We start from the raw sequence: 27,685 nt of genomic DNA, 5'->3' as shown, positions 1-27,685 counted from the left end.
AGCGTGTTTAGCAAAGAGTCACCGGTACCAAGACGCGGTTGTTTTGCTCACATTCCTGCATACAACATCGACCTGCCAGTGATCCAGTTCACCGAAAATGAAATTGTGGAAACTATCGATGCCCTGGACATCAGAAAGGGATGCGGGACGGATGGTATACCTCCCCTACTGCTGAAGAACTGCTCGAGGGAATTAGCGGCACCAATTACCCTCTTGTTTAACCAGTCACTTCGTGAAATGACCTTTCCGGAAGCCTGGAAAGCTGCCTACATCGTTCCCATTCACAAGTCTGGCAACTACAAAAAAGTGGAGGATTATCGTGGCGTTACTATACTGTGTTGTATTAGTAAAGTATTTGAAAGGTTGGTGCACAAAGTTTTGTACAACGTGATGTCCCCCATTATTTTTGAAGGACAACACGGGTTCATGAAGCATCGCTCTTCTACTACGAATCTTATGTGCTACGTCACTGCCCTCTGTCTCGCGAAGTAGAAGATAGACGACAAGTTGACGCAGTATACGTTGACTTCGCGAAAGCGTTCGATACGGTTCCGCATACTATGCTCATCGAGAAAATGAAGCACATGGGATTTCCAGATTCAATCACAAATTGGACTTCCTCGTACTTGCGTTACAGAACCGCATATGTGGCGCTCAACTCAACTCGATCCCGAGTCTTTAATATTACATCTGGAGTACCGCAGGGTAGCGTATTAGGACCGATGCTATTCCTCATATTTATCAATGACTTGCACATGTTACTTTCCTCATCTAAACTCTCTTTCGCTGACGACCTAAAATTCTACCGTACTATCGAGACTTCCTCAGATTGTGATGCACTCCAGGCAGATATTATCACTATGTTGGTGTGGTGTAGAGACAACGGGATGCGTGTCAACGGCAATAAGTGCAAAATTATTTCTTTCGGCCGTTGCAATAGTCTTGTTATGCATCATTACTGGATGGAATCGACAGAGTTGAAGCGTGTTTCGTGCATCAACGACCTTGGAGTTACTATTGATTCCAAGCTTAGATTCGGTGAGCATGTGGCGGTTACGACCGCGAAAGCATTTTCCGTTATGGGCTTTATTCGACGTCACGCAGCTGAATTCACAGATATCCATGCACTGAAAGTACTATACTGTTCACTAGTTCGCAGTACGCTGGAGTACGCTGCGCCAGTCTGGTCCCCTTACCACGCTGTCCACACCTTGTCGATCGAGCGGGTGCAAAGAAAGTTTTTGCGCTTCGCTCTTAGACTACTTCCATGGAATGATGCGACCAACCTACCGCCATACCCTGACAGATGCAAGCTCATAGGATTGGAAGCATTATCAGCCAGACGAATTACGATGCAGCGGTTACTTATATTCGATATTCTTGGAGATTCTATTGACTGCCCTGAATTGCTTGCACAGATCCCGCTCAACATACCTCCCAGACGTTTCCGGAACTCGCCTTTCTTTGCAATACCATACCACAGAACAAACTACGGCTACAACAATCCGTTCGATTCTTGCCTCCGCCAATTCAATCTTATTTGTGATGTGTATGATTTAAACTTGACTAAGAACGCTTTTAGAAATAGGATAAAATGTCTATCATAGGTATAAGCAAATTACAGTCTGTACGACTAGTCGAAGACGGTGTAAATAAATAAAATGGGACAGTTGCCGGAGGATCGTTTAAAACCTCTTCCTCCTTTCTCCATCACTGGCGTCGACTATGCCGGCCCTGTGAATATAATCGGACGACGAACTCGCGGTGCAGTGCCATCTAAAGGTTATATCGCCCTGTTTATTTGTTTCGGAACGCGCGCCGTGCATCTCGAGGCAGTATCCGACTTGAGTGCATCAGCTTTTCTCGCAGCATTCACCAGATTTTGCTGTAGATACGGTGTACCAAGTAAAATGTATTCCTACAATGCAACGAATCTTCGAGCCACAGCCAAAACACTTCGTGAACTTTACCAGAAAATCGACGCTACCGAGCACAACGACGAGGTCAACGACTTCCTTGCAGACCGGCGTGTACAATGGCTTTTCATTCCAGCTCGCTCACCTCATCACGGTGGGTTGTGGGAAGCTGGCATCAAAGTAGCAAAGACCTTTCTTTCCAAAATTGGAAATAACTATAACTACACATTTGAGGAACTAAGCACTCTACTTGCACAAATCGCTGCGTGTATGAACTCGCGTCCGATTTCTCCGATTTCAGACGACCCTAGTGATCCACAACCGCTAACTCCTGCTCATTTCTTGATCGGGCGTGCATTGGACGCTTTACCGGAGATTAACCGTCTAGAGCAGCAAATCGGTTCACTATCCAGGTGGAACTACATCCAACGTGTTTCTCAGGATTTCCGATCTCGGTGGCAAACCGAGTACGTGCTATCTCTTCAACGATTGACCAAATGGCAAAATGTATCACCAAACATAGCAGAAGGTGATTTTGTGTTACTTGTTAACGACAACGAAAAGTCACAGCAGTGGCCTCTGGGGCGCGTACTGGAGATCTTCCCCGGGACCGATGGACTTGTCAGAGTGGCTTCGGTGAAAACCTCTAAAGGAGTATTCCGTCGTGACGTTAGGAAACTACGTCGATTCCCTTTGGATAATGATGAACACCTTCCCGGATACAAAGGGTCAGAAATTCCTACCCGCAATTTGGTGGGCGGATTATGTTGGCGCAAAAAGCAAGGACATCCCTATAACACGCGCTCCAAACAACATAATTGATTGTCACCAAACAATTTGCATATTGAATTCTTCAGTTGACAAAGGATTATTTTTTGTCTCCTCATCACATATCAACTGATGAAGCAATTGTTCAAATGTGGTATAAAAACCAACCGAAAATGAAATAAAGACAGTATACCAATTGAATTCCTTGAAATAAAGCGCGTTTTTTTTATCCTTTTCGTCTTCGAATAGTCACCTTTCCGATTTCGGTTATTTTTTTGAGATCTCACGTAACAACCGCAAACACATAAGTTACTATCACTAATATTAATTCGGAAAAGATGTGCATTCGAGGAATAATTATTAGACATTAGTCTGCACACTACCCGTATGAAATCACGAGAATAATCATATCCTTTGAACCATGATTTGAGGGAAACTTTAGGAATGATAGAATACAGCCTTTATCACTTCCATTCCAACTTGTCTGCCAAGATTCAAGTGCACGTTCACGAGGAATATTGAGATATTCATCAAAAGTAATGGGCCTATGAAATAAGACTCCTTCCATTGCGCCCTTTTTAGCTAGAAAATCTGCTTTTTCATTTCCTGGTATCGAACAATGAGAGGGAATCCATACAAAAGTGATATTAAATGATCTACTCATCAAAACACTTAAAAGCTGTTGGATTCCAGACAAGAAATACGAAGAATATCTAGACCTTACCGAACGAAGTGCCTCTAAAGAGCTGAGACTATCAGAAAAGATGTAAAAATGTTCGGGTGACAAGGACTGAATATGTTGTAAAGCAGTGTATATCGCAGCCAATTCCGCAACAAACACCGAACAAGGTAAACTAAGCTTACGGAATGTGGAGAAGTCAATATTAAATACCCCAAAGCCTGTGGAACCATGAAGACTGGATCCATCAGTAAAAAAAGTTTTGGTTGAGTCAATATGTTTATATCTTGACAAGAATATTGCAGGCATAACTATTTGGCGGAGATCACCTGAAATACCACTAACATAAACTTTCATTGTCAAGTCAAAATTGATAGCAGGATTGAACAAAATTGAAGGAATGGATTGGAAACCAGATGGAGCCGATGGGCTTTCCAGGGTCAGAAATTCATGATATAGTAACATTCGCTTAGATTGAGTACCTAAGGTTAGCATTTTTTCAAAGTTTGCTATCACTATCGGATTGAGTGTTTCACAACGTATCAAAAAACGGAATGATAACTCGAAAAAGCGCACAGAAAGAGGAAGGATGGCAGCTAAAATTTCTAGGCTCATTGTATGCGTTGACTGCATACATCCTAGAGCAATACGCAAACAGCGATATTGAATTCTCTCCAGTTGCAGAATATGAGTACGGGCAGCGGATCTGAAGCAAAAACTTCCATACTCCATAACAGATAGAACGGTTGTTTTATACAACCTAATTAAGTCGTCAGGATGGGCCCCCCACCAAGTCCCTGTTATGGATCGAAGAAAATTTATTCGTTTCTGACATTTTTGTGTTTACCCCATGTGTCTCTGGAGTCAAACACAACTCCTAAATACTTGAATGACAAAGAGAGCCTAATTGTTCTACCCAAAAGTTTAAGTTGCAGTTGAGCAGGATGGTGTTTTCTTGAAAACACAACCATCTCTGACTTTTCAGTGGAAAACTCAAAACCCAATTTACAAGCCCAATCAACCAAATTATCAAGAGAAATCTGCAGGGGATTATACAGATCAATACTGTCTTTGCCCATTACCGACACTACGCAATCATCTGCATATTGTCTCAAAGTACAATTACCTGATAAACAAACATCAATGTCATTTACATAAAAGTTGTAAAGGATTGAACTAAGACATGAGCCTTGAGGGAGACCCAATGTAAAATGTTAAGCGTTATCTAAACGCCCTAACTGCCTCGTTTTGATTGGCTTGATTTACGGTTTCCCTAACACAGCCATCAAAACCAAGCAGCCTTGGAGAAATTGGCATTGCAAATACATGAAAGTCGGGGGTATTTTTGTTTCGACTGAAATGTGTTTCCCCAACACTGACTTCAAACTCAAGATGTCTGGGGAAATCGGCTTTGCAAATGAATGCAAACTGCGAGTACTTTTTGTGCTCGCTTGCCTTTGTGCAAACTAGAATATGTTTCCTTAACACGGTCTCCTAAACTTAAGAACCTGGAAAAATCGTGCACACACGGCGAATGAACTTTCCTGTTTGAATCCTCTATAGTATAAAAAGTAGAAGTTGAAGTTGTTGATTCATGCAAGCCGGAGGTACTTCTGCACCCGCATTTTTTTTTTGCACTCCGAAAAGTGTTTTCCTAACACAGATTGCAAGAGCGGGTACGAACATAACGCTTTGGCTCGGTTATTCAAGATTGAATTGAAGGATATGCCTTCATATCTTCTGCTCACTGAATTCCTACGCATACCATTTGATGATTAGGCAAAATGTTGATAACCATTTGCTGCGAAAACGCGTATTGATATTGATTAAACAATGTGCGTTCGACGTACATGTCAGAATCGAAACTTTTCAAAATCGTGTTTCAAGAAGTACATACAGTTGAGGGATGCAAACTTCAGAAGGAAACGTAAAATAAAATAATCGGTTGATAATTCTTCCGTTCACATATTTTGTCCTAGGCATTAAACAAAACGAAAAAGAACTGTCATTAAATTTACTTGTAACGAAGAACATAATCTATCACAATGCATGAATTGACCTTACATGGCATTATACAATCTTTTCAATCACAAAGCAAATATATTGAATACAAACAAATGATTGCTAAGCTAAAGTAGTCCTACGTCAACCTGGCGGTTATATCATAGATATAACCCACCCATTTTTTATCAGCCGATACTGATTATTTTATCTGTGTAGTGTGCGCCTATGCATATCGCTGCGTACTGAATAAGGATTACAGACTTACAAAATTTTGATTAAAGTGTTAAATGTAGGAACTTGTTTGGATATTCATTAAAAATATCAACCAATCTTTAGTGATAAAAACTATTTAAAAAAAAGTCACAGGAGGGCAGTGTCCGTGACACGACCGCATAGTTGACGTAGGATTCCCTTAGGCTATCTGTTGATTTTGGATATTTTTGAAGAATTACATAGTTTAATAATGATTTGTTAGCCCTGAAAAGGGCCGTTTTGTTTGGTTGTTGGGTATTGTTTGTTCACTCTACCAGTGTTTACCGAGTGATGATGACAGAAGGATGCTAAACAGCCGTTGGATGGTGCGTATCAGATGAAAGATGTCGAAGTGGAATGAGATACGATGAAAACCGTTCCCGTCACCAATGTAATATAAGATAATTACCAATACCGAACACAATTATCGATTTTTCTCATCAGTAAAAACATGTTACTTTAATATAGAGAAAACATATTTGAAATGGAAAAGGTAATTTTATTTTATAATTTTTACTTTCTGAGTGTTTATTCAATCCAATCCAATCCAAAACGTATTTTAACTGTACTAACAACACCTAATACTATATGTAGAACAAATGGGAAATCACTTTTTCTAATATTTTTTAACTTTTCTAATTTTTCTCGCCGTATAAACATTCCTTGGGTGAAAATGAACACAACAAAACAGGCAACTTAAACCTAACGACCCGTTTCCGAGCGGAAACACACCTTGGTTTTTGACGTAGGACTACGTCTTTCATTTCTCTACCGGGGTGTAATATCAAAGTTTGGAAAACGAAAGGGTTACGCCGGAGACCGGAATTTTGAGCGTTAATAGCTCCTAAACAACTGAACGAAATGGTATGATAAACACTTCATTCGAAAGATAAAATGTCTACGCGTTATATACTTGTTATTTTTTGATCCAAAAACTTGTTTCAATAGTCTTAAAATTGCTTTCAAAACAGGCTATTGAAATCACCAATCGGTATATAAGTGAGCGCCGCTCGTAAACCCACTCGGTTATAATTGAACAGCGATTGGAGCATGTTGTCGCTGTTGTGATGAAGCTAACTTCGTTTATCACGAAAGCGCTGATGAACGGTGTCACCAAGAGTCTGTTTGTGCACCTTAGGCCGGAAGGGAATCTATCAGGAGGAGAGTGATGCCACGGTTCCGCTTGAAACATCGGAGCAGCCGCCACACACACACACGCGCGGAACCCTCGTTGCTGAAAAATAATCTACCAGTTCCCCTGGAAATCGAAAAATACATTCATGCGAAAGAGTTTATTTTAATATTTTCTATCCATACAATACTGCAACCAAATACAAATACAGGAAAGCTTCTGAATATTATTTTTCCCCATCAGTAGAAAATTTTCGTATCCAATATTGGATGCATAACATGAAAAACGGAAAATGTTTCACATCGCGAAAATCATGTAATTTTCGAGCGATTATTTGCTTCCTACTCATATAATGCTGCGACCACATTTCGTTTTAGATTTTTCAATCAAGTGCGATCAAAGTAAGACCACGTCTTTCGGAAATTTATTAGAGGTGCAATGGATCTTAAGGAATTCCCGCTCTACGCGCACTGGCAAACTATGCTCTACACGCAAAAACGACAAACGGGAGAAAGAGATGTTTGGAGGTTGAAGGAAATTGGCAGAAAACATCTTCAGTTTATCTTTCGAAAAATGTGATTCATACCACTCCGTTTTGCCAGAAAGAGATTATTAATGCTCAAAGGAGGAATCGAGTCCTCCGAGGAAATTACCCAGCGCAAATTTGAGTCGACTATTGATTGCGGCATTCGTACACAAATAATTTTATAATGCAGTTTCATCAAAATGATTTCTTCGGTATGGGGATATATTCACTACATAATGTCATATATTTCATATTCTTCATTATGAAATCCATATCCATGGCACCTATCGGTATCGAATTATCATCGACACCACGATTTTCGCTAAATGCTCCTTTCAGTTCGGCCTGCAAAAAACGTTTCTGAACTCTAATCCATCAAATTTGGAGCCCTGAAAAGGGCCGTTGCTAAGCTAATATAGCACGCTCTCGTCGGATACGATGGGCCAGCTGGATGTCCTTGGGCATGATGTGACGCGTTTTGCATGGATAGCACACAAATTGGTATCTTCGAATAGGACTCATGCAGCGTCATAATCGCGAAACATTGGAAGCGCAAATCGGTTTTGAAATCCTGAACAATTCCGCAAAGGAAGCGTGATATTGTAAACCATAAAAGTATAAAATGTAAACCCCACTCTCTTTATTATATAAGCTTACTGTATACTTACTTCGATGTTATTCGTTTCTCCCTCAGGGTAAGCAACGAATATAAAACAGGAAGTGGGTTATATCTATGGTATAACCGCAAGGGTGACGTAGGACTATCGTTGATTTAGAGATCATTTGTTTGAAGTTGAATCTAAATCCATTCTGAATGAATGAATGAATATTTGGGGGACTTCGAAAACGAGAGCGTTACGTTGGAGGCACAAGGTTTTATGCATCCAATATAGGATACGAAAAACCTTGTTCTGAAGAACAATCTTCAGAAGCTTTCCTACTAACTGTACTTGATTGACAAATCACAAACCCAAATGTATTATATGGATATTTTATGGATAGAAAAATTAAAATAAACTTTTTCGCTTGAATGTAATTTTCAATTCCAAGGGGAACTGGCAGATTATTTTCCAGCAACGATTAGATATTTCCAAATTTTCCTCAATACTGGTTAATGTGGTTAATGTTAATTCGATAACCACCTGTTAATAGCACTTGATTGAAACATATTTGGTCACAGTGTTACATGGATAGAAAACATTCAATTAAACTCTTTCACATGAATATATTTTGAAAATTCCCAAAGGAACTGGCAGATTATTTTCAGTAACGATTAGATATTTCCACATTTTCCTCGATACTGGAAGCCCACCAGTGGTTAATGCCAACTCGATAACCACCTGTTAATAGCCGCGCGTGTATGTGTGTGTAGCGATGTCTTCCCAGGGAACCGTTTGTGGCATCACTCTCCTCCTGATAGATTTCCTTCTGGCCTAGGGTGCACAAACAGGCTCTTGGTGACACCGTTCATCCGCGCTTTCATGATAAATAAAGAGCTTCACCGCAACAGCGACAACATGCTCCAATCGTTGTTCAATTAGAACTGAGTGGATTTCCGAGCGCCGCTCGCTTATATACCGATTGGTGATTTCAATAGCCTGTTTTGAAAGCAATTTTAAGACTATTGAAACAAGTTTTTGGATCAAAAAGTAACAAGTATATAACGCGTAGACATTTTATCTTTCGAATGAAGTGTTTATCATACCATTTCGTTCAGTTGTTTAAGAGCTATTAACACTCAAAATCTCGGTCTCCGGCGTAACGCTTTCGTTTTCGAAACTTTGATTTTACACTCCGGTATAGAAATGAAAGACGTAGTCCTACGTCAATAAGGGTGGGGTTTAGATTCTATACTTTTATGGTTTATAAAATGACGCTTCCTTTGTTTTCGTTCATTTCTTACTTTACTCTCGCACCGTGAGGACTCGTTTGTTTGGGACCAAGCAGACAACTCGTTAGTCTTTCGGTGGTAAGGCACCACGAAAGCAGCTCGGATAAGCGCACCAGGAAGTGTGTTAAAAAGTCACATCGTTATCGACCGGGAACTTTGCGTGAAATTCATCGCTATCAGAAGTCGACCGAATTGCCGATCCGCAAGCTCGCTTTGCAGCATTTGGTTCGTGGAATTGCTCAGGACTTCAAAACTGACTTGCGCTTCAAAAGTTCCGCGGTTATGACGCTGCAGGAAGCCTATTCGAAGATACTAATTTGTGTGCTATCCACGCAAAACGCGTCACATCATGGCCAAGGACATTCAGTTGGCCCGTCGAATCCAAGGAGAGCGTGCTATATTAGCTTAGCATATAATCAACGGCCCTTTTCAGGGCTCCAAATTTGATGGATTAGAGTTCAGAAAGGTTTTTTACAGGCCAAACTGAAAGGAGTATATTCATTTGGATGCAGCATCGACAAAATTCCGGAAAGATCTAATCGTTGCTGAAAAGTAATCTGTAATCTGAAAGGATGAGCGAACGTAAAAAATATGTAGATTGATTTGATGCAACCGTTATATTGTCTATTGGAAATGGAATACAAATCATATCACAATACAAGCAATGTATTATGTATTATACAAATTTCGTGTGATTGCTTTTTTTTTTGCTGAATATTGTGCCTTCAACGTAACGCTCTCGTTTTCGAAGTCCCCCAGATATTAATTTATTCAGAATTGATTCAGAAGCAACTAAAAACAAATGATCACTAAACCAAAGATAGTCCTACGTCACCCTTGCGGTTATAGCACAGATATAACCCACTTCCTGTTTTATTTACGGAAATTGAAACAAATCGTTTCATATATCAAGTAATTTTTAACACAAATGCTACCATATACAATTTTACACTTACACTTGTGCTAAATTTTTCACAATACATGATCGGTCATTGATATGAAATTTCACGAAGCAACCAACATTAAAGTTCCAAATTTAAATTTTATTTGCAAGAATTAATCGTATCACTCATCTTTGCAAGTAAAAATGCCCCCGACTTGTATATATTTGCAACGCCGATTTCCCCCGGGCATCTTGGTTTTGATGTTTCTGTTAAGGAACACATTTTGGTAGGAACAGAAGTTCACCCTACTTTCATGTATTTGCAACGCCGATTTCCCCCTGGCAGCTTGGTTTTGATGTCTCTGTTAGGGAACACATTTCGGTGAGAGCAAAAGTTCCTCTTACTTTCATCTATTTGCAATGTCGAGTCCCGGGCAGCTTGGTTTTGATGCCTATGTTAGGGAACCGCCGCATGTGTCGTCAATTTCGACCAATCAGAAGTGGGTATTTCCGTTAGGATAGGGGTTGAGATTTTCTAATTGTTCGATAGTTATTTTCATGACATATATAATTTTCTTCAATATAAAAAATTGTTATCGAGTGCATAAATCGATTGACGCAAATATTTAATCAATCCATCATTAAATGACTGAGCAGTAAGCGTTTAAAATTGGACAATTTTTTCGATTTTCGATTTTAAATTTGTACTAAGTCAAAACTAAATTTATTTTTCTCAAAACCTTCTTTTTTTATTTTGAAAAAAGCATATATGAACCAATGTTGCCACACGTACATATTTACCTGGAAAGGTACTGATTTTGGATTTACAGATTTGGGGTACAAATTGAAAATCTAAAATCGATCACATCATGTAATTTGTCCCATTTCAAACGCTTATTGCTCAGTCATTTCTCGATGGATTCCTGAAATTTTTGAGCACTCCAAAACAATTCATCACAATGAATAAAATAATATATTATATGAAACTAATTATCAATACATACATACATAATCAGTTGAGAGCCGTGGTGGCTCGTGCTGTCTCAATTATTAGTCTCCAATCTACTCGGTCCTGGGCCACTCGTCACCAATTCCGTAAGCGTCCCGTCACTCGCAAGTCGGCTTCGATCTGGTCGAGTCACCTGGCACGTTGAGCCCCTCTATTTCTGGTGCCGGCGGGGTCATTGAAGAGAACGGATTTCACTGCACTGTCGTCCGGCACCCTCGCGACATGTCCGGCCCACCGTAACCTCCCGACTTTCGCCAGGATTACAATGGGAATCTCTCCAAGTAGTGCCTGTAGCTCGTGGTTCATACGTCTGCGCCACTCTCCGCTCTCCGTTTGTACTCCACCAAAAATAGTCCGCGGCACTTTCCGCTCAAAGACGGCCAGAGCGCGTATGTCCTCCGTGAGCAACGTCACAGTCTCGAGTCCATAAAGGACCACTGGTCTTATTAAGGTTTTGTAAACCGTTAGCTTTGTGCGACGCCGTATTCTCCTTGACCGAAGCGTCTTGAGGAGCGCAAAGTATGCATGATTTCCAGCTTGAATGCGTCGTTGGATCTCTTTCGTGGTATTGTTGTCGGCGGTGATCAGAGAACCCAAGTACACGAATTTATCAACCAATTCCAGTTCATCGCCGTCCAGACTGTCCGTGGGAGGCTCACTGTTTTCTCCTTTGAGCCTCTTCCCACCATGTACTTGGTTTTTGACGCATTAATTAGTAGTCCCAACCTCCTGGCCTCCGCTTTTAGTCTGGCGTAGTTTGCCTCAGCCGTCGCAAAGTTTCTTGTTATTGAGTCAATATCATCTGCGAAGCCCAGGAGTTGGGTACTTTTGTTGAAAATCGTGCCCGTCGTTTCGATGCCCGCACGTCGGATTACAGCCTCAAGGGTTATATTTTTCAAAAGCATACAGGATAATCCATCCCCTTCCCTTAAACCTCTGCGTGATTCAAAAAGGCTCGAGAGTGCCCCCGAAACACGAACGTAGCATATAACTCGCTCCAAGGTAGCTTTGATCAGCCGTGTCAGTTTGTCCGGAAAACCGAAGTGGTGCATGATCTGGCATAGCTGTTCTCGATCGCCTGTATCATAAACTGTCTCAAAGTCTATTAATATGTGATGAGTGGTCACGTTTTACTCCCGACAAAAATCTGGTCCGTAATGGCGCGGGCCCCCATGAAGCCCGCTTGGTACTGCTCTACGAAGCCTTTGGCTATCGGGGATAGACGACGTGCTAGAATCTGGGAGAGCTCCTTGTAAGCGGCGTTAGTTAGCGTTATGCCGCGGTAGTTGCCGCACTCGAACCGATCGCCCTTTTTATAGATGGGGCAAACAATACTCTCCATCCACTCTTCTGGTAATTTCCCAAATCCTGGATATTACCCAATGAAGTGCCGTTGCCAGTATATTTTAATAGTTTGTAGAGTTCAGCCGGAAGTCGGTCTTTTCCAGCGGCTCTATTTGCCTTCAGTAGCCCGATTTCTCGCTGGATCTCCTTAAGGTCGGGGGCTGGGACATCATTATCGTTTGAAGGCACTCCCAGGCAGAGCTGCGATTTGTCGTGAGAATCAAGTGATGGTACTCACACAAAGATAATCAACAAATTTTGTACTACGATTATCTTTGGTGACCATCCCAAAGCCAGTTCAATAGTGTGAGAAGAGTATTATCACAACACTAACACATGGTGAGCTTCTACTTGACAGTAGAAATCCGAGCTCTTTGGTGAGTGTCCTGTTGCTGAAATGTCAGAATAGTGCGACACCCAAAAGTCTAGCTGATGGTTTGGTGTTTGGCGATATTCACAACATTCGCCTCTTTGTGTTCGTTCTTTACGACCAGGGATGCCAGATGTGAATATACAGTTTCATTTTAAATATAATTTGAAGAATATTGTATTTTCAGGCATGTATATTCTTTTCATCTTTTCATATGGCCTTAATGTTTTAGTGGCACTTCGCCGACTCTACGTAGTATTACACGTGTCATTTGTATTAGTACTTAGTTTGTGGAATGACACGCCTTGACTATCCCCTCTATTGCGGATCCCGATCGGGTTTGAAATTAGCAAAATAATGCATTTTGAAACCCGTTCGACTTCGATTTTTTTACCAAATTTGTTTCTCATCATTGCAACGGTGCTAAATTTGTAGACATGTTCGCAATTTTACTGATGTTTGATGTCCTGCCTGCCTATCCTGTTGCAGACTTATATTTTCAGTTACTGGCTGCAGGGATATGGTATTTCTACTCTTTATGACTTGATTCCCTGCGCTAACAACCCCTTTTTCATACATTACTGTGCTATTCTCGCGGTTACAAAAATATCTGTCATTTATACACATCAACATTTCAATTTTTTGTCGAAGACTTTAAAAAAAAATCTGGCATCTCTGGAGGTGATGACATTAAGAGCCCCCGCACTCTACAGACTTTTTTTTCAGCCGACAGTTTGGTCGGATCGGCGTACTGGTGCAAAAACCGACCCAATTGAATCGGTGTAATGTGCGCACATGCATACATCTCCATACTGATTAAGAAGCCGACCGAACTATCGGTCTACAAGTCAGTCTGCAGCATGCGGGGGCTCTTACTTTGACAAAGGCCAACACGAAAACAACAAGTCACCAAGTATTTTTGTATACATTATACATCAAATATTTTTGTGTACAATGGCTCTCTGGGTTGACCGCTACCGACCGCGCCAGCTGTCCAAACTGGACTACCACAAAACGCAAGTTACGCATCTGATTAAGCTTTGCTCCCAGAGAGACTTCCCGCTTCCCGTTCTACGGTCCTTCCAGGCCAGTAAGAAAACTCGCATCATGTGTCTGCTGCGGAAACTTTACCAACCGGGTGCGGAACGGCTACGCAATGAGATAATCAATTTCACAACGCCCTCGAACCGGAAGGTGGAAATCAGGACCATCAGCAGTAATTACCACATCGAGTTGAATTCATCGGTTGTCGTGATATATAACAGGGTGGTCGTATCGAATTTGATCAAGCAAATTGATCCCAGTGGGTAGAGGGAATATGAGACTCGTCTTGTCCGAAGTGGATTAGCTGACCAAAGATACCCAGGATGCGCTGAGAAGAACCATTGAAAAGTATTTGTCTACGTGCAGATTTATTTTGTGCGCCAATTCTACTTCGCGGGTTATTCCCGCGGTTAGGAGTCGTTGCTTGGGAATAAGAGTGCCGGCTCTATCTTAGGAGGATATTCTTAAAATTTTGAATGTAAGATTGTAAGATTGCTGGAAGTGGTGAGGAACCAGCTATACGAACTGCTATCCCAAGGCGTTCTATCGAATGTTATAACCTGTGGATTGGTACCGAATCTGGTTAAAAATTGCGATATGAGTCTGAAGACGCAAACGTTGAATTTTACCGGGCACTATGAACACCGGATGCAGCAAGGAAGCAAACATATATTCCATCTGGAATTGTTCGTGGCGCAGTTAATGGCACGGTATAAGAAGTTTCTCAATAAAGCCTCAATGCAAGTGGATGTTTTTGAGCGATTCTTTGAGATCGCAATTTTCTTTCGTTTTATGAAAAAATAAAATTTTTGTGCTCATCTCACGTTTATTAACTAAACTTCAATAGTTCTGGTAATCATCAACTCAAAATAAAAAAAAACACGCCTTGTCGGTATTCAATCGGATCGTTTTCATGATCCGCAAATAATTATGAAATGGTAAATTTATCAATATAGGGTAAATGATCTTGGTTTGTCCAATTTGGGGTGTTTTAACGCAACTAGTAAATGCAAATCGATTTTTCTTCATGAAAATCACACATAATCGATACGAGTTTGGGTTTGTTGAAAAGCCCCAAGTCTCTAGTTGCTAATACAACCATAAGGTGTTGAAATTATTCAAATTTTTATGTTTTTTAACGATTTTCCTTAAAGAAGAATTATGATCATGGTTTGACCACCTCTGATCATGGTTTGCCCAAAAAAATGATCATGGTTTGTCCGGTTTTAGAAATCTCCATTTTTGAATGAAAACATTCGAATTCACAATTAGATGTTGCATTTATCATTGCTTGAGTTTACTGTCATCATATTGATTCATTCATAATTTAGGCTTTCTTCAGAATATTGCCTTTTCTTGGGCATTTTAGAAGTGTTCACCTCAACACAATCAACACAGATAAACCATACTTGTGCTATGCGCGAAGCACACCATAAACAAACTGCAGCGCGCCAAGCGGTAGCCATAGAAATCATGTGGACAAAACAACATTATTGAATTGGACAACTCATGATCAGAATTGAGTTCATCAAAATGCGTTAATTTAATGGTTTAGCTATGTAAATCCGATACAAATGGTGAGCAAGCATGATGTTTACAATATTTATAAGTGTTGTAATCCAGAAAAGGTCTGAATACGTGCCAAATAATCATTTGGTGATCGATTAAAAGTTAGCTCGAATGAGGGGCGCATTGACACAAATAGAAGGTGTATTCTATAATCCTTTAAAACATGTGATTTCGTAAAAATATACTATCAAACTACTATAAATCATGTGTTGCTGCAGGGGCACTTTCACTGACGACCCTATCTGCAACTAGAAGCACGTCTACCAACAGCGCCAAGCAGTACATACCGTCAAACTCCAAATGAACAATAGAAGGTTTAGCAAGTGCTCAGAAGAGAAGAACGTGTTCTATTAAACTTATTGAATTTCCCTTTGATTACTATTATATATAGTTTGTTTTCACACTAAAAGCCAAGTACACTCAGGTTTCTACACCAAAAGAGGTACTAGTTAGTGCAGGTTAGAAAAATGAATTATTTATTTATGCTTGAAGTATATTATATTTTCTATAATTACCCAGCGAACCACTGTTACCGTTAGGGTTATATTCAACGCGTGTCCATTGTATAAGATACACAGGCACACTGTAATGTATGTGTTATTCTTATACCATATTTTGTGAAACTAATTCAGGTATTTTTAGCTTGAAGCTGATTACCAAATAAATCACGGCTATCGGAAGAACAGCGTGTTTTCCCTGACTTACACGAACAAAACTTCAAGATTACAATGGACACAAGCAGGACTACCCCGAAGGCCGGCGAATCAAACTGTTCTGGTTGTAAACGGCCCAACAGTTATGACGATATGGTAGCTTGCGACGAATGCGGAAGATGGTGGCACTACACATGTGCCGGAGTAACGTCGTCTGTCACAGATCGCCGCTGGAGTTGCATAAAGTGCTTACCAGCTCCTGCGAAATCTACATCGACTAGTTCGTCTGCTCGTCGCGCCCGTTTGCAGTTGGAACTGCAACATTTAACTGAGCAGAAAGAGTTAAAACGGAAACAAAATGACCTTGACCTAGAGAAGCAGTTTTCCCAGGATAAATTCCGGCTTGAATCAGCTGCTTTGGAAGAGGAAGAAACGGATAATCGCAGTGTTAGAAACCATGTAATTGAGACTCAGGAACGGATAAAGCACACCAGTGAGTGGGTAGAAAAAACAATCGACCCTCAGATAGTTGTGTCACCTTCGCCAACTAAAATTCCGCAAGGACAACCAGAACAGACCGGGCCAACCGAACCTGTTAATATTTGTCAAGAAACTGCTGCGGCTACCGGCGGGTTGGACAACGCCATCACAACTAGTCTAAATCAGGATGTCACCCAAACTAAAAAGAAACTTTATGTCTCTAGAGATATTAAGCAGTTACCGAATACCGGCACATTAGAACATTTACAAGAGCTCGAACAGCAGCTTCAACGTTGCTGGATGCAACTTACCAAGTCAAAATCAGATCTTCAATCTCACCGAAGCCCGAGTCAACCACCTGTACCTACAGTATCATTAGATTCTCAGCAGCAAGCTGGTCCTTCGAGTCGTTCAACCGCAGCGCCTCTACCACCACATCGGTCCGGTGCTCAAGCTGTTCGGAACGAGTTAAGAGAGCGAATAACGAATACGACTCAGAATGTATATTCTAATCGCGGACATAATCCGCTTTCCACTGGAGCACCAACATACCCTCCGATCGCTCAGAGTCTGCCAATAGAGTGCAGCATACAATCACAGATTGTCCCTGAAAATATTCGTCTATCGGAACAGCCTTCCCAGATCAGCCACCGTTCATTCCACCTAACTCAGGAACAACTAACAGCGAGGCAAATAACGCCCCGCGATCTGCCAGATTTCTCAGGTGACCCAGAGGAATGGCCTCTGTTTTATAGCAGTTATAAGAACTCGACGGCCACCTGTGGATACACAGATACAGAAAACATGACACGACTACAAAGATGCTTAAAAGGAAACGCTTTGAAGTCCGTGAGGTATTATCTACTAGCACCGGAAAACGTTCCGGAGGTAATGAGAACTCTGCAGACCCTATATGGGCGTCCTGAAATTATCATAAACAAGCTGATAAGAAATGTACGGGAGTGTCCTACGCCCAAGGCTGAAAAGCTTGAAACCTTGATGGATTTTGGTTTAACCGTTAGAAATCTAACCCAACACTTAATCGCAACAGGACAGCGAACACATCTATCGAATCCTGTGCTGCTTCATGAGGTCGTCGAAAAACTTCCTTCAAGTTTTAAACTGCAGTGGGCAGAAAAACTCATCGCGTGTCCAACCGCTGATCTGAGAACTTTCAGTGATTTTATGTCACATGTGGTAGAATCAGTTAGCAAAGTGTGCTCGTACGTAGAGCAACCTTTCGTCAGGGTTGATCGAAATAAAAATAGAGAAAAGGGGTATTTCAATGCCCACATGGAGGACAAAAATGAATATGGAAATATGGTAGTGTCAGAAGTTAAGAGACACTGTCTCGTCTGCGCGAGAGATCACCGGGTCCAGGACTGTCCTAAGTTCAAAGACAGCGACATCGAGAGCCGTTGGAAATTTGTGCACACACTGAAGCTTTGTCGAACATGCCTGAACCCTCACGGGCGTCGTCCTTGTCGGAACATCAATCGGTGTGGAATCGACGGATGCCAATTTCGGCATCATCCAATGTTACATTCATCACGCACAAGTAACGCGCTCGCCAGTAATGCGAACCTGACATATCACCATTGTGGACAATCGGTCCTGTACCGGATAATACCGGTAGTAGCGTACGGCATCACTTGTTCCGTTAAGACCTTTGCCTTTCTGGATGAAGGGTCGTCGACGACATTAGTAGAATCTGGTCTCGCCCATCAGCTTGGATTACAGGGTCCGCAGGTACCTCTTTGCTTGCAGTGGACCGCCAACATGTCGCGAATTGAGAATACGTCACAGGTGATTTCCGTGGATGTATCAGAGATCGGGAAAAAGACTCGCCACACTCTGGAGAACGCACGGACGGTAGATCACCTCAATCTTCCCCAGCAGACGTTGAGGGTTGAACCACTCCAAAAACAATTTCAACATCTAATTGGTTTACCGGTACGCAGCTACGAAAATGCTGTTCCACAAATACTGATCGGGCTTCGTGATCTATCTTTGGCTGTACCTTTGAAGATCAAAGAAGGGGTAAAAGGACCAATAGCATCCAAGACGCGCTTAGGATGGTGTATCTACGGTCATGTAGATGGCGGACGAGACGTTGAACACCTCAATTATCACACGTGCGATTGTTCAGCCATAGTGAAGCTGGACACTATAGTACGCGATTATTTCAATCGGGAAGACACCGGTGTGACACCGCTCCAACCGCTGGAATCCGTAGACAACCAACGGGCTATGGACTTGCTCCAGCGAACGACGTACAAAGTTGACGGTAGATTCTGTACGGGTCTACTCTGGAAGAATGATCATTTCGAGCTTCCAGACAGTTACGGAATGGCACTTCGGCGACTCACATGCTTGGAGCGACGCATGAAGCGAGATCCAGTAGTAGGAGAAAGTATTCACCGCCAACTCCGTGACTATCAAACAAAACAATACGCCCATCGCGCAACGAAAGAGGAACTGGAATCCGCAGACCCTCGCCGTATTTGGTACCTTCCTTTAGGGGCTGTGACTAATCCTAGAAAACCAGGAAAAGTGCGCCTTATTTGGGACGCCGCTGCTGTTGTCGATGGTATTTCCTTGAATACTCTTCTGCTCCCTGGACCGGACATGCTGACTCCTTTACACTCAGTTTTATTTCGATTCCGACAGTTTCCATTTGCCGTCTCGAGTGACATTGCCGAGATGTTCCATCAGATTAAAGTGATAGAACCCGATCGTCATTCTCAGCGATTCTTGTGGCGTGATAATCCAGAAGATCCACCGCAGATTTTTCTAATGGACGTGCTAACCTTTGGGGCCACCAGTTCACCAACATCCGCGCAGTACGCGAAAAATAGGAACGCTGAGGAATTTGCAGAACGATACCCTAGAGCGGTAGAAAGTATTTTGAGGAGTCATTACGTCGATAATTTGCTCGATAGCTTTGTTACTGTCGAAGAAGCGAAATCCGTCTCCAGTGAAGTGCGCTGGATTCACTCCAAGGGAGGATTCCACATTCGTGATTGGGTCTCCAATAGCCAGGAAGTCATCCGTTTCATGGGCGAGGAACCGAAAGAAGAAACAAGAGACCTCATTCAAACAAAGGGTGCCAACGCCGAACGCGTGCTGGGCATGCTGTGGCATCATAGAATTGATACACTTACATTTTCCGTTTCGATTAGTGACGAAATACATACTCTTTTAGACACAGCTACACGCCCAACCAAGAGGCAAGTCTTGAAATGTATTATGTCCCTTTTTGACCCCCTGGGGTTGCTAGCCAACTTCTTAATCCACGGCAAGATCCTCATGCAAGAAATTTGGAGAACCGGGATAAAATGGGACGATCGCATCGATGAACACCTTTTCGAGCTATGGAAAAGGTGGACGAGCTTGCTTGATAGTGTGGACGGCGTTCAAATCCCAAGATGCTACTTTCAAGGGGCAAATCCATCCCTTTACGATTCGATCGAAGCACACGTGTTCTGCGATGCGAGCGAAGAAGCTTATTCAGCAGTGATCTACTTCCGCGTAATCAGACCAGATGGAGTCCCACAGTGTAGACTAGTGGCAGCTAAAGCAAAGGTGGCTCCGTTAAAATATGTTTCTATCCCTCGCTTAGAGCTAATGGCTGCTGTATTAGGTGTCCGTCTGCTGTCGTTCGTTATCGAAGGTCACACAATACCGATCATGAGCAGGTTTCTCTGGTCTGATTCGAACACAGTGCTGGCATGGATTCATTCGAAACATCGAAAGTACAGGCAATTCGTTGCCTGCCGCGTCGGTGAAATATTGACTTCAACAAACGAAAGTGAGTGGCACTGGGTACCGAGTGCGATGAATGTGGCTGATGAGGCCACCAAATGGACAAAAGGTCCACATTTTGATTCAACCAGCAGATGGTTCCAAGGACCAGATTTCCTTCTGGGATGTAAGGATCAATGGCCTGTTCCGAAGAATTGTATCACAACCACAGACGAAGAAATTCGCCCATGCCATCTTCATCATGTGACGGACGAATACGTTCCAATGATCGTATATGAACGATTTTCCCGATGGGGCCGCATGGTGAGGACCATGGCTTACGTTATGAAGTATATATCCTTGAAAAAACGAGGAATTGGGAACAGAGTTCTAATGCAGGAAGAGATTCGGGCAGCAGAGATGGCGATATGGCGACAAGTCCAAGCTGAAGTCTATTCGAACGAGGTGGCCATTCTGAAGAAGAATAAACATCTACAGCAAAAGGAGTTACTAGCGATACCTAAATCCAGCGCTATTTATAAGTTGACTCCAGTTCTTGACAACGAAGGGATTCTACGCATCGATGGTCGCATTGGATTGGCAAAACAGATCACGACTGAGGTAAAATATCCTGTGATCCTACCCAAGACACATCGGGTGTCCTTCCTAATCATCGACGATTACCATCGAAAATATCTTCATGCTAATTCCGAAACCATTGTCAACGAAGTAAGGCAACAATATTACATACCGCAGCTACGCGTACTCACAAGAAAAGTGGCACGACATTGTCAGTGGTGTAAAGTGTATAAAGCACACCCAACTACACCGAAGATGGCGCCACTACCCATCGCACGGCTCTCACCTTTCATCCGACCTTTCAGCTATACCGGATTAGACTACTTCGGTCCAATACAAGTGAAAGTGTTACGATCAACTGCTAAAAGGTACGTTGCTTTGTTCACGTGTCTTACTACCAGGGCGGTACACGTAGAAGTGGCGTATGATCTTTCTACGGAGTCGTGCATCGAAGCAATACGTCGGTTTGTGTGTCGACGGGGGGCGCCACTCGAAATCCATTCCGATAATGGTCGAAACTTCTGCGGGGCGAACAATGTGCTGAAAGGGCAAATCGAACGAATTGAAACGGAAGCAGCATCAACATTCACGAATGCATACACAAAGTGGGTGTTCATCCCACCGTCAGCCCCCAGTATGGGTGGTAGCTGGGAGCGTTTGGTGCGATCGATTAAGGTGGCGATGGCTGGTTTCTCTCAAAACAAAAAGCTAAGTGATGAAGGTCTCCAAACACTCGTGATTGAAGCAGAATCTCTCGTGAATAGCAGGCCACTCACTTACCTGCCGTTAGATTCAGCAGAGCAGGAAGCTTTGACGCCGAACCATTTTCTGCTAGGCAGCAGTAGTGGTATCAAACAACCATCTGTTCTCATGTTGGATGCAGCAAAAACGGCTCGCAACTCCTGGGATCTGATTCAGCAGAATCTAAATCACTTCTGGTCTCGATGGGTGCGAGAGTATCTACCGACTCTTACTAGACGAACCAAGTGGTTTGGAGATACCAAAGCAATTGAACCTGGTAACTTAGTCATCATCATAGACGAGAACAGAAGAAACGGCTGGACCAGGGGACGAATCTTGCAGGTGATCGTCGGTCAAGATGGGCGCATACGACAAGCTGTGGTGCAAACAGCAGGAGGCATATTCCGCCGGCCAGTGTCAAAGCTGGCGGTATTGGACGTAAAAAGTAATGGTAAAGCTGAGTCTGCAACTGATCTTTACGGGAGGGGGGATGTTGCTGCAGGGGCACTTTCACTGACGACCCTATCTGCAACTAGAAGCACGTCTACCAACAGCGCCAAGCAGTACATACCGTCAAACTCCAAATGAACAATAGAAGGTTTAGCAAGTGCTCAGAAGAGAAGAACGTGTTCTATTAAACTTATTGAATTTCCCTTTGATTACTATTATATATAGTTTGTTTTCACACTAAAAGCCAAGTACACTCAGGTTTCTACACCAAAAGAGGTACTAGTTAGTGCAGGTTAGAAAAATGAATTATTTATTTATGCTTGAAGTATATTATATTTTTTATAATTACCCAGCGAACCACTGTTACCGTTAGGGTTATATTCAACGCGTGTCCATTGTATAAGATACACAGGCACACTGTAATGTATGTGTTATTCTTATACCATATTTTGTGAAACTAATTCAGGTATTTTTAGCTTGAAGCTGATTACCAAATAAATCACGGCTATCGGAAGAACAGCGTGTTTTCCCTGACTTACACGAACATCATGTAAAAGGCAATTTCATTTATATGTTTCGAAACATTCGAAGGCCTTATTTGACACAGGAGCGCTGAATTAGAGCATTTAAAAAAGTGGGCAAACCATGATCATATTTTTGACTGGACAAACCAATATCATTTACGCTACTTAAATACCATTTCATTCAAAAACCATTATGCTGCACCATGTTCATTTGAAAATTATATTTAATGTAACTTTTAAAATCATGACACCATAATATTTTTTATTATATATGTCTGTTCATTTTAACTACAAGAAATAAATATTCGCTCGATTAATCGAATACTGAAGGACAATTGTTCGAATGAATCGAATATTGGCTGACGATTAATCGATAATCGAATAAACGAAAAATTCAGACATCTCTAACAACAACAACTTCTACTTCAACAAACGAATCTAAACAACCGTCGCGATTGTCAAAAATGATTGGAGCTGTCTGATCGCTCACATTTCTACTACCATCATACGCCACAACCACCGCACTCGTAACGTAAAGTTGTAAACAGAGCGATCGGCAGTGAGAGACATTGGAACCAACCGTCCTTTGGTTAGGTGTCAGAAACAAAAGAGTGAGTATCACTACTGAATATTTGGATCTCACGTGCCGTGAGAGGAATTGAGTGAAGAAGGTCAGCTTTTTTGTGACATTGACGGTGATGGATTGCAGCTCTGCTCCCAGGTAGGTTTCCATTACGCCTCCATCTGCTATCTCGCCATTGAGGTGCTTATCGAAGAACTTTTGCCACCTGTCGACCACCTCGCGCTCGCTTGTAATCAGGTTTCCTTCCTCGTCCCTACACATGTCTGGATTCGGTGTGTAGCTCTTACGAGATTGGTTCACCTTCTCATAGAACTTGCGCGTATCATTGGCCTGAAATAGTTGTTCTAATTCGTCACGATCCCTGTCCTCCTGCTGGCGCTTTTTTCGCCTCAGTATCGTGGTCAACTTATTCCGCGCTCGTCGATATCTGGCCAAATTCTCTCTCGTGGCAATGCTTAGATAGTTTTTCCGAGCTGTTTTGCTTCTCTCCATCGCTTGCTGGCACTCCCCGTCGAACCAGTCGTTTCTTGGGCTCGTAGTTTCCTCACCTAGTACCACGGTTGCGGTCTCTTCGATGGTAGAGCTAACCTTACTCCAGCCGTCTTCGAGATTCGAAGCATTTAGCTCCCCAGAGGAGGGTAGTGCCTCATCCAACAGGCGCGCATAATTCTCGGCAGCTTGCGGGGCTTTTAACTGCCGAATGTTAAACCGAGGAGGGCGGTTTTGCCGTGAGTTGTAAGCTCTCGATAGTTTTGAGCGCACATGTACTCCTACTAGGTAGTGATCCGAGTCAATATCCGCACCGCGCAGGGAGCGTATGTTAGTGATGTTAGAGAAAAATCGACCTTCGATGAGGACGTGGTCAATTTGGTTTGTTGTATGTTGGTCAGGTGATCTCCAAGTGACCTTATGAATATCCTTGCGGGGGAAGAAAGTGCTTCTGATCACCAGGCCTCGGGAAGCTGCGAAGTTGAAGCACCGCTGGCCGTTGTCGTTCGTGTCGGTGTGTAGTCTGCATGGGCCTATCACCGGTCTGTACATTGCTTCCCTTCCAACCTGGGCGTTCATATCCCCGATGACGATCTTGATGTCCCGTGGTGAACAGCTGTCGTATATCGCTTCCAGCTGCGCATAGAACGCTTCCTTCTCGTCGTCGGGTCTGCCTTCGTGCGGGCAGTGCACGTTGATGATGCTGTAGTTGTAGAACCGGCCTTTTATCCTCAGTACACACATCCTTTCGTTGATCGCCTTCCAATTAATAACGCGATCCAACATTCAACATTCAACACTACAAAGCCCGTTCCCAACTCGTTGATAGCCCCACCGCTCTGGTAAAACTGGGCCTTACCGTCGCGGACCTTCCACACCTTCTCACCCTTGCGACAGATTCCCTGCAAAGCCACTATACCGAACTTGTGGGGTTCTAACTCGAGCAGTATTCGATCGCCACCCACGAAATTTAGTGGTCTGCAGTTCCAGATACCAAGCTTCCATTCCATGTTCTTATTTCGTTGCCTGGGTCGTAATTAATTGAGTATCCGTAGTAGGTTATTTTAGGTAGGTTGCCTTACTAGGGCCACGCTACCGAGTCTCGTGATGGAGCTGCCATCTTAGCTATAGTGTTCGAGACAGCACGTTTCTTGATTCAGCCGCCCGCTCCGGGTCAGAAGCTGTCGTGTGCCGCTCCTACCATAGAGAACAGACGCGCACTATATGAGAACGGCTCACCCTCCGGAGGGGAGAAGAGAAGCCCCACCATATTGTTGGTCTGTTAAGCATAACGAAGATATTTAAAGAAGATCATTGCGAATTACGGAAGCTTGTTGATACATGTGTGGGTCATGTCGAAAATTTGAAATTTCTGGGTCAGGAATTTTCAGGTGTGTCCGAACTGGTTGTCGTACACATCCTTACTAGCGCTCTAGACAAAGAGAGCAAACGAGCATGGGAATCAACAATGGAACATGGGTCGCTTCCGAATTATGATAACACAATTTCTTTTCTGAAAAATCGCATTTCCATTCTTGAAAGATGTCAGGATTCTGTAAGTAGCATTCAGAATCAGTTCAATCGTATGTCGCAGTGTCAGCGCAGACATACTATGCTTACCAAGTGCTTCTTCTAACAGCATAAGTAAAGGGTGTGTCACATCAAATTGCATCACGGAAAAAAGGCTGTAGAAATTCGCCCAGTAGACCGATCCTTTTGAAAATTTTAGACAGTAAAATAAAAACTATTAAACAACTTTTGGCATTTTCTTTTTATTCATACTTCGAGCCCAAGCCCGTATGCTCGCACCTTCCTCTTTACCCCGTCCATAAGGTTCTGTACAACGTCAGGTTGTAGTTTTTTTTGAACAGAAATCCATTTTCTCTTGAAGTCCGCCTCCGATTTGACAACTTTTGGGTTCTTCCGGAGGGCCTGCTTCATAATCGCCCAATATTTCTCTATTGGGCGAAGCTCCGGCGCGTTGGGCGGGTTCATTTCCTTTGGCACGAAGGTGACCCCGTTGGCTTCGTACCACTCCAACACGTCCTTTGAATAGTGACACGAAGCGAGATCCGGCCAGAAGATGGTCGGGCCCTCGTGCTGCTTCAATAGTGGTAGTAAGCGCTTCTGTAGGCACTCCTTAAGGTAAACCTGCCCGTTTACCGTGCCGGTCATCACGAAGGAGGCGCTCCACTTTCCGCAAGAGCAGATCGCTTCCACACCATGTACTTTTTGGCAAACTTTGATAGTTTCTGCTTGCGAATCTCCTCCGGAATGCTGAATTTGTCCTCTGCGGAGAAGAACAACAGGCCCGGCAGCTGACGAAAGTCCACTTCGACGTAGGTTTCGTCGTCCATTACCAGGCAATGCGGCTTCGTCAGCATTTCGGTGTACTTTCGTCGCGGTTAGGAGGCTTCTGAACCTTGTATGTACGCAGGCCCTCCCGCTGCTTGGTCCGCTGGACGAATGAACTTGACAAATTCAGCTTATTGGCGACATCCCGGACCGAACTTCTCGGATCACGTCTAAACTGCTTAACTACGCGCTTGTGATCTTTTTCACTGACGGAGCATCCATTTTTGCCGTTCTTCACCTTCCGGTCGATGGTTAGGTTCTCGAAGTATCGTTTTAGTACTCTGCTGACCGTGGATTGGACGATTCTCAGCATCTTACCAATGTCCCGATGTGACAACTCCGGATTCTCGAAATGAGTGCACAGGATTAATTCACGACGCTCTTTTTCGTTCGACGACATTTTTCCAGATTTACGAAAAATTGACAGTGAAGCATGGCCAACGTGATCTATACACTCTTATCTGATTATAAGCGAAAGCTGAAGATATAATTCCTAAAAATTAAATTTCTACAGCGTTTTTTCCGTGATGCAATTTGATGTGACACATCCTTTAATAGTTTTGGATAAAGATGGAAATCTGCATTTATGTCGAGCACTTTTGGATAGTGGCTCACAAATCAATTTCGTTTCTGAATCGCTGCTTGATAAGCTAGGAGTTTCGAAAGAAAAGGCAAATATATTAATCAACGGAGTTAGCAATATCAAATCCAAAGTACAGCACAAGGCTCGGATTCAAGTATGCTCTAGGTATAGCAACTTCGAATTCAATTTGGATTGCTTGGTTACTCGTAAAGTCACTGGTATTCTACCAACTTGCGAGATAGATGTAGCTTCGTGTGTGGAGGCGATCTGGCGTAGTGGTAACATCCATGCCTCTCACGCTAAAGGTCACGAGTTCAATTCTCACTCCCGACATTCTTCCAAAAATGGAAGTAAAAGTGACGAACCTACCAAATGAGTTGAAAATCACTATAATACAGATATAAAAAAAAAAAAAAAAAAAAATGTAGCTTCGTGGAACATTCCGCCCGGAACACAATTGGCTGACCCTTCATTCCACAAACCTGGTCAGATAGATTTACTAATCGGAATGGAGTGGTTCGATGATCTAATTAAATTCGATCGAGTAAAACTTTTCAAGAATTCGCCAACGTTAATTGATTCTCAATTTGGATGGCTAATTGGTGGAAAAGTTAATAGCGAATCTGTATCTGGTCACATATTTCAGTCACATACAGTAACATTATCAACAAAGCAATTAAGTCAACAGATTCATTATTTTGATAATTTGGAAAACGTGGTCACTAAGCAATATGTGCCAATCAAGACTGATGAGTGCAAGGCTTACTCTCAGTCAACATTTCGTCCCAATTCGAGAAAGTTTAACATAATGGTGTCCAAGCTAGGCAAGCAGCCAGAAGTTAACGGACAGTATGATAAATTCATGGAAGAGTATGTATTTTTGGAAAACTGTAATGAAATTGATGTAAAAACAAATGTAAATCGTATTTTAAAATGGCAACTTTGTAAGCAAAAGTTTAATTTCGAAGATAAAAATGATAAACGGTTTAGAACTTATTTTATGTATGATAAGGATATGCTACAAGTTATGGACACAAGTAAAAAGTTAAAGCAAGGATTACAGCAAGGATTTAAGACCATTCAAACCAAAGCGAAAACAATGGACAATCTTTCTCTC

General features: G+C 42.5%; 2 protein-coding genes across 2 annotated transcripts; one reads left to right on the top strand and one right to left on the bottom strand.

Moving 5' to 3' along the window:
• Positions 1 to 16,115: 16,115 nt before the first annotated feature.
• On the top strand, positions 16,116 to 22,172 carry LOC129772903 (uncharacterized). The gene has a single exon (XM_055776432.1). The coding sequence runs from the start codon at positions 16,116 to 16,118 to the stop codon at positions 22,170 to 22,172; it is 6,057 nt and encodes a 2,018-aa protein (XP_055632407.1).
• Positions 22,173 to 22,266: 94 nt separating this feature from the next.
• On the bottom strand, positions 22,267 to 24,640 carry LOC129772902 (craniofacial development protein 2-like). Its single transcript, XM_055776431.1, has 3 exons — positions 24,434 to 24,640; positions 23,253 to 24,389; positions 22,267 to 22,296 (listed from the first exon to the last, which is right to left on the bottom strand). Exons 1-3 carry the CDS (start codon positions 24,638 to 24,640, stop codon positions 22,267 to 22,269), a joined length of 1,374 nt encoding a protein of 457 aa, XP_055632406.1.
• Positions 24,641 to 27,685: the final 3,045 nt, after the last annotated feature.

Source organism: Toxorhynchites rutilus, chromosome 3, assembly GCF_029784135.1.
Source record: "Toxorhynchites rutilus septentrionalis strain SRP chromosome 3, ASM2978413v1, whole genome shotgun sequence".
NCBI classification, from domain to species: Eukaryota; Metazoa; Arthropoda; class Insecta; order Diptera; family Culicidae; genus Toxorhynchites; species Toxorhynchites rutilus.
The sequence above is the reverse complement of the archived record's forward strand: the minus strand, read 5'-3'. Positions and strand labels throughout refer to the sequence as shown.